This window comes from Sinocyclocheilus rhinocerous, unplaced genomic scaffold (assembly GCF_001515625.1).
Source record: "Sinocyclocheilus rhinocerous isolate Xijiao unplaced genomic scaffold, SAMN03320098_v1.1 scaffold2250, whole genome shotgun sequence".
Taxonomy (NCBI): Eukaryota; Metazoa; Chordata; class Actinopteri; order Cypriniformes; family Cyprinidae; genus Sinocyclocheilus; species Sinocyclocheilus rhinocerous.
This window is the reverse complement of record NW_015646473.1, coordinates 87286-97552: the sequence shown is the minus strand read 5'-3', so window position 1 is coordinate 97552 and position 10267 is coordinate 87286. Positions and strand designations below refer to the sequence as shown.

General features: G+C 38.2%; 1 protein-coding gene across 1 annotated transcript in view; it reads left to right on the top strand.

The window, feature by feature from the left end:
* Positions 1–734: 734 nt before the first annotated feature.
* LOC107707888 (potassium voltage-gated channel subfamily H member 1-like) overlaps positions 735–10267 on the top strand; it is a 49890-nt gene continuing 40357 nt past the window's right edge. The window contains exons 1-6 of the mRNA XM_016511994.1: positions 735–821; positions 3518–3641; positions 3852–3958; positions 4044–4172; positions 4411–4529; positions 7927–8319. Of these exons, the coding sequence (XP_016367480.1) occupies positions 749–821; positions 3518–3641; positions 3852–3958; positions 4044–4172; positions 4411–4529; positions 7927–8319 (945 nt within the window). The 5' untranslated portion in view covers positions 735–748. The remainder of the gene's footprint in view (positions 822–3517; positions 3642–3851; positions 3959–4043; positions 4173–4410; positions 4530–7926; positions 8320–10267) is intronic.

The following is a 10267-nucleotide window of genomic DNA, read 5'->3' as shown; positions in this document are numbered from 1 at the left end:
TCTGCTGTAAGTTAACCTGCTGGTGTCACTGTTGGACAGTATTACTTTAGAAAAACGAGTTATACACTTTTTATGTCATATTTTTTAATATTTGCGTTTTTCGCGAATATTGTTTTTTTAATTATGAATTATTTTTTTCTCATTCATGTTTTTGAGGAGACACTGTCTCCCTTGCTTCCTCGGAGGAAACACCCCATATATATATATCACTGCTAAACCTAAACCTTACCTGAAAGCGCTATATAATTTAAACCTGTCAGCATAAAGCACTATATTATTTAAATCAATCAATCAATCAATCAATCAATCAACAAGCACTACTAACTCATCTAGACATTGTGTAATTAACATGTAAGATGCCCAGACAATTTTAGAAAGATTAGCAAGATGAAGAAAGTAATCTGAACAAACAAAATAGGAGTTCAGTGTTTGGACCTCTAATTAGTAAAGGAAAAAATAAAATGGTAAGACTGCATGTCAGGTTTTGCTTGGTATTCTGTAGTTCTCTCTCTCACCAACAGATGTCTCTGTTGATCACTGATTGTGAGACTCAGCACATGTTAGCTCTCTTTACACAGATGTTGTCCATTTGAGTCTCTGGTTGGCTCTTCAACAGTAGGGGGGGCTCAAGCAGCCTGTGCTTATATCCTGAATCAGGCTCTTTACTCTGGCAATAATCATGTAGGCTGCGTTCAGGCAGGAGCCAGCCTCATCCTCACACTGATCTCAGACCGTATGCAGAGTAGGGATGGCCGGGGGACGCAGAGGACTGGTGGCCCCTCAGAACACTTTTCTGGAGAATATAGTCCGCCGCTCTAATGGTGAGAAAAGCCTTTCACAATTTTTAACTGGTGAAATAATTTATTATGCAACATTACAATCAACTTACTCCACGTGATTTAGCTATGCCTTTGGAGTTTATCATAACCTCATTTATAATAGTTCAGTTCACTTGGTTTCATAAATCTGTTGTATTCCAATGACTTATTTCATATGTTTTATATGGCATTTCATGCATTAAATTATATATTTATTGAGACTGTTGTGCTTCTTCTGTATGTATATATACATATACAGTATATTCTGTATGTATATTGTATGCAATTTTAAGTTTTAGGGTTGATTAATTTGGGAATAAAGAAAGAGTCTGAATCCTTTTGATAAGTTTATTAAAAGGTGCTTGTTCTTGCTGTAACTCACTTTTTCCTTTCAACTTTTCAGTTTGGACATTTTCTCATAGACAGACAGGTATATAGCTGATGTTTTAATGTGATTCAGTCCCATCCATCCCTATGTGGTTCTGTTTCTGTCATTGTTTGCTTTGACATCTGTAGTTTGTAGATCTAGATCAGTAGAAGTGATTTCTATTATCGCTTAATTGCTTCTCTGCATATTAAACTGTTTATGTGTTCAGTTTTATTATAGTTACATAATCAAGGGAATTTTTGGGAGGCTTCAATACTCTAACAATAAGGGCAACATTTATATTAATAGAGATCTATGTTCTGCACTGAAGATTAATAATGCTGAAAACTGATAAGCTACTTCTATAATTGTGCCTGCTGGTGAATAGGACAAAAATGTAAAAAAAAAAAGTAACTGAGTTTGTTCTTTTACACTGTTCATACATTACTATGATTAGTTATCAGTCCTTGGTAGATTTCACACTGTAAACATATAAACCATGGATTTATTATTCTAATTAGCAACAGAATTGATTATTGAAAACTGTTTCAATCGCATCTTCACAATGCCAGTTAACAAACGGGCTGTCACTGTTTTCATTTTTTCTCATATGATAAAATTAACACTAAATAAAACACTGTGGCTGTAGAAAGCCCTTGAATATTTAATTAGGTCATTTATGATTAGCTGTCTGTTGGTAAACAACATCCTAGCTCTGGATTGTTTCGTTTTACACTGTATTTGGTGATGCAGTTCGGACGTAAAATTTAGGGTTATGAAATGTTGTTAAAATCTGGGTTTAATGTGCTCTAAACAATTATTAAAAAACAAAAAGAAAAAAAAAAATCATAGGTATTCTAAGAAAGTGGTTCCCAAATGTTTGCCATACAGACAAATTAATACAAACCATATATTTTCTAAGTGTCCAATGTCGATGGCTTTATACACATTTAATAGGGACTGTTCACACTGGACATGTAGTATTTAAAAAATTTTTTGAAAGAACACATTTTCAAAATCAAGTCAGATTAAATGTAGGGTTGGCGAACCCTCTGGAAAGCATTTTCTCAGAAATATTCACTGTTTGGCTGGGTTCACTTCAGCAGCTGGTAAACGCTGTTAACTACAAGATAATGAAGGAAATACTGTATGTCATTATAATATAGTGGATGTTAAAAGGATTTTTACTTTATCCCTTTCTGCTACCTGTCGTCAGAGCTCAGAATATTTCATAGCTGAGGGTTTGGGACTGCGCACTTCTTGTGGTGCCATCAGCCAATCAGCATTGTCATGACTGTCACGATGGCATCTACAAGAGGGCTAAGCTAACCAAAGATAATAGCCAAATTAAAATAGTTTACATCTCCTTTAACCTGAGATTAATAGACAATCACCAACACAATGGCTTACTATGTGTTAAAGTAACAAGCCCAAAAAGTAAATAGTTTACAGTTGTTTCCACAATTCACCCATGGAATCATTTATTTCTTCAAGAGTAAAGGTGCGGTCACACTTACTCCTGTTCAGTGAATTTTTCTGGGCGAAATCCAGTCATTTCAATAGGAATCACCATGGTCGTGAATGTCGCATGAGGGCGAAAGGTTTCCCCGAAGATGTCAAATTGATCACGTGAATTCGCTGTGTTGACCAACAGAAAGCTATACTTAATTTCATAGTGACTTCTGTTTGAGCCGTGATTCATACACTGCTACTATAGTGGACGATGAATCTTTTTTTGCTCTGAGAAATTTCTCTGAAAATGTGATTGCACCTTAAAGGCAGGGTAAGCGATTTCTGGTAGCCAATGTTGACATTTGAAATCCCCAAAACAAACACGCCCCTACCCCAAAAGGGTCTCACCCCTATTTTGATAGCTCCGCCCCACACATACATACGCAACCCAGGCAACGATTAGTTCTGTGAAACAAAACAAAACCAATGTTACACCGTGTCTACACCGGATGCGAGCGGCGCGACAAAATACTATAGAACTCATTATAATCAGTGATGCTGTCTACACCATATAGATATGTATATACATATATATGGTCTATTCTTTTGTTCCGCAGACGTTTTCCTCTTTTGTTTTTTATCCGCCATCTCTATCTTTCTGTCGCTCGACTTGCTAATGTCCGTCCCGTGCACTGAACGCGCTCTACTCCACATCATGAGTAGACACGCCCCTTACTGCTGATTGGCTACAAGTTTGTTTTGCTATTCGGCCCGAATCAGTTTTCTAAAGCGTTTTTTAAAAAAATCGCTTACCCCACCTTTAAGGCCAATGTGGGAGTTGTATTAGAATGAAAAATAATGTTTCATTACTTCCTGGCAGACACCAATTTTGTTTTGGGGAATGCCCAGATACTGGATTGGCCTATTGTCTACAGTAATGATGGATTCTGCAAGCTGTCTGGATACCATCGTGCTGAAGTCATGCAGAAGAGCAGCACATGCAGGTTCTTCCCTGTTTTCTTATTTACATATATATGTTATATTAGTGTCAATGAACAAATCAGGACCCCTAAACCATGTAAAGCAGACTCATTGCAACCTCGAGCTGTTAAATCATGTTAGTCTCTCCCATATGAAAAGGCAACATGGCTCACAGCTTGAGTTTATCGTTATAGAGATTCTTGCTTACGTATGCCTCTGTGTCCGTATCTCAGCTTCATGTACGGGGAACTCACTGACAAAGAAACCTGCGAGAAAGTCCGCCAGACCTTTGAGAACTACGATATGAACTCCTTTGAAATACTCATGTACAAGAAGAACAGTAAGTTGACAATTTGCAATAATTCGAAAGAGTTCATGCTTATCATATCTGTCAACTAATTAAAGAAATATTGCTGATATTGCAGGGATGCCAGTGTGGTTCTTCGTCAAAATTGCTCCCATCCGAAACGAACAGGACAAAGTTGTCCTTTTCCTCTGTACCTTCAGTGATATCACTGCATTCAAGCAGCCTATTGAAGATGACTCGTCTAAAGGTTTGATTTGACACACTTTCCATCACCCCAGGTGTTTCATTACATGTAAATTGCATCAGGAAAGTGAAAGTTTCAAAAGAGAAACGTTTGTACCTAAAGGGTCCATACTAGTACCTTTTGTACCTTTTTTCTGAGAGTGCATAGACTAATTTATTGTCATAAACAGAAACCATTTTATAAAATTGATTTAATAAACTCTGACCTTATATTTCACCTTTATTTCTTTCTATTAATTAAGGCTGGGGTAAGTTTGCTCGTCTGACAAGGGCGCTGACGAGCAGCCGTGGTGTTTTACAGCAGCTGGCTCCGACTGTGCACAAAGGCGAAAGTGTCCACAAGCAGTCCCGTCTGGCCGAGGTGAATAAACGTGTTTGTGTGTATGGCTACATGTGTGTCTGTGTGTTCAAGCACTTTCATCAAAGGACTGCTCTACCCATTTATACCCGAGCACTCCCGGCCAAGAGTGTCTGCTGCAATCCCAAAAGCCCCTCTGCTGTCCTGAGATAAATCTCCAACACTGCTCCTTGAGTTCTCTCCAGCGCTGGAAAGCTGATCCGATATTTAAACGGGTCCTACTTCTTGCCTTAAGCCTTCTTTTGTTCCGCAGACGTTTTCCTCTTTTGTTTTTTATCCGCCATCTCTATCTTTCTGTCGCTCGACTTGCTAATGTCCGTCCCGTGCACTGAACGCGCTCTACTCCACATCATGAGTAGACACGCCCCTTACTGCTGATTGGCTACAAGTTTGTTTTGCTATTCGGCCCGAATCAGTTTTCTAAAGCGTTTTTAAAAAAAATCGCTTACCCCACCTTTAAGGCCAATGTGGGAGTTGTATTAGAATGAAAAATAATGTTTCATTACTTCCTGGCAGACACCAATTTTGTTTTGGGGAATGCCCAGATACTGGATTGGCCTATTGTCTACAGTAATGATGGATTCTGCAAGCTGTCTGGATACCATCGTGCTGAAGTCATGCAGAAGAGCAGCACATGCAGGTTCTTCCCTGTTTTCTTATTTACATATATATGTTATATTAGTGTCAATGAACAAATCAGGACCCCTAAACCATGTAAAGCAGACTCATTGCAACCTCGAGCTGTTAAATCATGTTAGTCTCTCCCATATGAAAAGGCAACATGGCTCACAGCTTGAGTTTATCGTTATAGAGATTCTTGCTTACGTATGCCTCTGTGTCCGTATCTCAGCTTCATGTACGGGGAACTCACTGACAAAGAAACCTGCGAGAAAGTCCGCCAGACCTTTGAGAACTACGATATGAACTCCTTTGAAATACTCATGTACAAGAAGAACAGTAAGTTGACAATTTGCAATAATTCGAAAGAGTTCATGCTTATCATATCTGTCAACTAATTAAAGAAATATTGCTGATATTGCAGGGATGCCAGTGTGGTTCTTCGTCAAAATTGCTCCCATCCGAAACGAACAGGACAAAGTTGTCCTTTTCCTCTGTACCTTCAGTGATATCACTGCATTCAAGCAGCCTATTGAAGATGACTCGTCTAAAGGTTTGATTTGACACACTTTCCATCACCCCAGGTGTTTCATTACATGTAAATTGCATCAGGAAAGTGAAAGTTTCAAAAGAGAAACGTTTGTACCTAAAGGGTCCATACTAGTACCTTTTGTACCTTTTTTCTGAGAGTGCATAGACTAATTTATTGTCATAGACAGAAACCATTTTATAAAATTGATTTAATAAACTCTGACCTTATATTTCACCTTTATTTCTTTCTATTAATTAAGGCTGGGGTAAGTTTGCTCGTCTGACAAGGGCGCTGACGAGCAGCCGTGGTGTTTTACAGCAGCTGGCTCCGACTGTGCACAAAGGCGAAAGTGTCCACAAGCAGTCCCGTCTGGCCGAGGTGAATAAACGTGTTTGTGTGTATGGCTACATGTGTGTCTGTGTGTTCAAGCACTTTCATCAAAGGACTGCTCTACCCATTTATACCCGAGCACTCCCGGCCAAGAGTGTCTGCTGCAATCCCAAAAGCCCCTCTGCTGTCCTGAGATAAATCTCCAACATGTGCGGCTGCTGTTCACGTAACACACTCCACATGAACGTCACCCTTTAGTTTCTACATCGGCTCCAAAGCCCTTTCTGAGCACATTCTGATTCTGAGGAAGCAGTGGACAACATTATAATGGTTTGATAAGACGATACAGCCTCCTGTGTTTATAGCGGGTCAAGTGCTCGGTTATGTGGCAATGAATAAAAATATTTTTGTTCCAAAAGCTCAACTGATAGATCACAGCACATAGGTTTTATTCCTAGGGAGTCCTTCAGTTGCTGCTGCACTGATTTGGACTTGCAACGAATGATTATGAAGCAGAGGTGTGCTTTAGTTACATTTTTAGTAGACTACAATATTTTTTACATGTATGCGTAAAGTTGTATTGCCTTGCATACTGCTATTATTACCTACTGCATGCTTTGAGACAAATTTAATGGCTCTTCACACCAGAATCTGGGGCGAATTCACTAAACTGTTGCACAACTTCTGCATGCAGTAATTTAACACAAAACTAAAAATACTTTAGTTTTGATGCGAATGCTTGGCGTGTGCATAAAGCTATCTCAAAGTATGTATACTTCATTTCATGTCAGGCTCGAACGCAGGCATTTAAAATATGCACACAAGTTTCATTCTGCGCTATTTATCTTCACTAAGGATATCCCAGTGAAGTACACCAGATCATGTTAGTCTGCTGTATCCTCCATGACCTAGCAAGATAGAACTTATTTTTTTCACATCAGGATATTAGTAATCATGTTATACAGTGATGTCAATACCATGTCATAAAGAGTTGCCAAATACTTGTGTTGAGTCATCCGTGTCCTAGAGTTCATGATTACTGATTAGCAACATAGGGAACTAAGGAGAGGAATGAGACACAGCATTAGTGAATTCAGTCTCTTGTTTCAGTTTCTTTTTAGTGTGTTGAAATCATAGGTTGGGTGTGGCAATTACAACTATTTTCTCTCGCATACTCATACATACAGTTTCTTCAGCTCCTTCAGTTTCATGTTTTTATTAGATTTTAAGAAAGTCTTCATTCGAGACAAAGATCGAACACAATAATTACACAAACAATGTTTGAAAAGTAGCAAAAGTGATGAAGTCATAGTAAAAAGCTGTAAAATGTCCTTCGTATCTGTTAGTTTCAATAAAAATCAACCCCTGGGACATATAAATGCTCATAGATGTAGAAACACCTAGCAACCTGTGAAATGATTGTGTCAATAAACGCCACGATAGAAAAACAGGCAAAGATATTGCTGAGACAGTAGTTGAGGAGATGCAGCAATTCTTACTCCTGGCTTTTCATTGTATTTTGTTCACTGTGGAGAAGTATGCACACTTGCACTTGTCTGGCTGGTTGGATTTCAGAAGAGTTTTAAATGTATTGCAGTGTCTGAGACTATTAGGTGCACTGTGACTTGGCTACGATCTGGGGCTTTTTGTGGCATAATAGAAAGCCTGTCTTCTTGTTTGTACTTGGCTTAAGCTCTTTTGGATGGAAGCAAGTGTATGCATATCTCCATTCCCAGATCCATGCTGTCATTGTCTCAAAGGTGTGGAAACTGTCACATCCTGACAGTCTCACTGTTTAGAAGTTTGTGTTCAAACACATCAGGATGCAATTTGTTGAAAGAGGAAATGTTCTCCTGCTGTCTCCCATAATGTTCATGACTTCTGTTCAGACAGTTATTTCTTCTTCTTATTACCCATCAGGTATTGCAGCTAGGCTGTGACATCCTCCCGCAGTACAAACAAGAGGCTCCGAAAACACCTCCTCACATCATCCTGCACTACTGCACCTTCAAAACTACCTGGGACTGGGTGATTCTCATCCTCACCTTCTACACGGCCATCATGGTCCCCTACAATGTGTCCTTCAAGACCAAGCAAAACAACGTCACCTGGCTGGTGGTAGACAGCATTGTGGATGTGATTTTCTTGGTGGACATTGTGCTCAACTTCCACACCACCTTTGTTGGACCTGCTGGGGAAGTGATTTCAGACCCAAAGCTCATCCGGATGAACTATGTGAAGACCTGGTTCGTCATTGACCTCCTCTCCTGTCTTCCTTACGACGTCATTAACGCCTTTGAGAACGTTGACGAGGTGAGTGTTCTTCTCTACACTGTCAAACGCTTGTCAGTTGGTCAAAATCCTTAAATCTACCCCTAAAAGATACATTTTGCACTTCTTGTTAATGTTTAAGTCGACATCATTCAAAATCGTTTACCCAAGGGGAAAACCTGGCTCGGTTCTCCCAAGGCTTTTTTTTTGTCATCAAGTTGCTACCAAAATTGAGGTTTTTTTGGTTCTTGCCACTGTCACATCTAGCTTGCTCACTTAATCATTATGTCAAGTCAAGACACCTTTATTTCTGTCAAGCTTTATACAGTACAGATTGTGTCAAAACAGCTTCACAGTATTAAAACAGAATAACATCAGAATCAATTATGGAAACTGTAAGTGAGCTCTAAAAGACAATGTCGTTGTTTCGCTCAGTTCAGCTATAAGCCATTGTACAAAAGGCAGCAATTCGGTTTTGATTCAGTTCAGTTCATTACCAGTATTGATGTTGCAAGATGCAATTCAGCTGTAAAGCAGCTCTACATAAGATGATAGCACCATCATCCAGCTTAATTCAGTTTTTTCTTTTGTTGTTGACTTTACAGTGTTTGTGGACTTTCTAGCAGCTCCCTGTTTAAAGTACTTAAAGGTGTGCGATATGACCAAAATCTTTACCACGATATAAACCATTTTCAACCAAAATCTTTACCATAATAGTACTTTTTCAACTACAGAAAGGATTGACATCACAATATAGCATTCTGTCTGAAATGAGAGACGTTAACAATTGATGTTAAACATTGAAATGAAAGACATATCCTGTATTTCTTGACATTAGCTATGTTTCCATCACCCTGTTTTAATGCGCATTTAGAATTTAGAATAGGCCTAAATTTAACAAAAAAAATAATTTAGAACAAATTTAGAATAAAAACCCCTTTGCAAAAAAGTTTGGTAACACTTTATTTTGATAGTCCACTTTAGACATTCTATTAACAGTAAGTAACTTTGCAACTACATATCAACTAGCAGTTAGTAGAGTATTAGTACACTGTCTGCTTAATATCTTCTAACACTTTCTTTGTCAACTTATTCTACTAACCCTAAACCTACCCTAACAGTCTACTCTGAGAGTTAGTAGACATGGAGTTGCAAATTAATGAGAATTAGTTGACATAGTTGACATGTAGTTACAAAGTTACTTATAGTTAATAGAATGACACGACTGCGTTCCCAAACAGCAGCATCCACCTCCGAAAGCAATGACTGCATTTATTTTGTTTCGTCTACTCGCTCTGAGACGCAAGTCATTTATTATATATGAAAATTATTATATTCAGTGGCTTCTCCTACTTTTATTAGAGATCTATTTAGTGACAGTTAATCAGGAAGTGACAATTTTGTTCTCTTTGACTCGTTGGATGGAAACGGTGCTTTATTCGCAAATGTTTAGTGCGATATTCTGTCCCACTTTATATTAAGTGGCCCTAATACCTGTGTACTTGAATAGTAACTAGATGTGTACGTAGTATGTAACCACAGTGTAAGTACACATTGGTACATAGTATCTAGAGCTGTAATATTTCTGTAACTACACACATGTAAGTCAAGTCAAGTCAAGGTTTGCAATACAACTGAAATATTTGAGAGAACATCACATAAGCTAGCTTCATAAATTGATGTTGATTTTCCTAAAATGTGTTTTTGTTTTAAACTCACCATTATAGTGAGTAGCGTTCACTTTGGTTGGGCACTTGGAACTTGGTTTATATTACTATAATTTTATTCCTCTTAATGCAGCTATGCATCATGAAGTCAGAGTTATTTGATTTCAAGGGAAGGAGAGTAATAAATAGGTTGCTTTTAGCGAGTGACATATCTTCTAAATAAAGCATTAGTGTGTTTTTTTTGTGTGTGTTTTTTAGTGAATTTTTTCAAGTTTAAATTTTATAAATACCTTGAGATGCTTTTCATTGGGTTTATATAATCC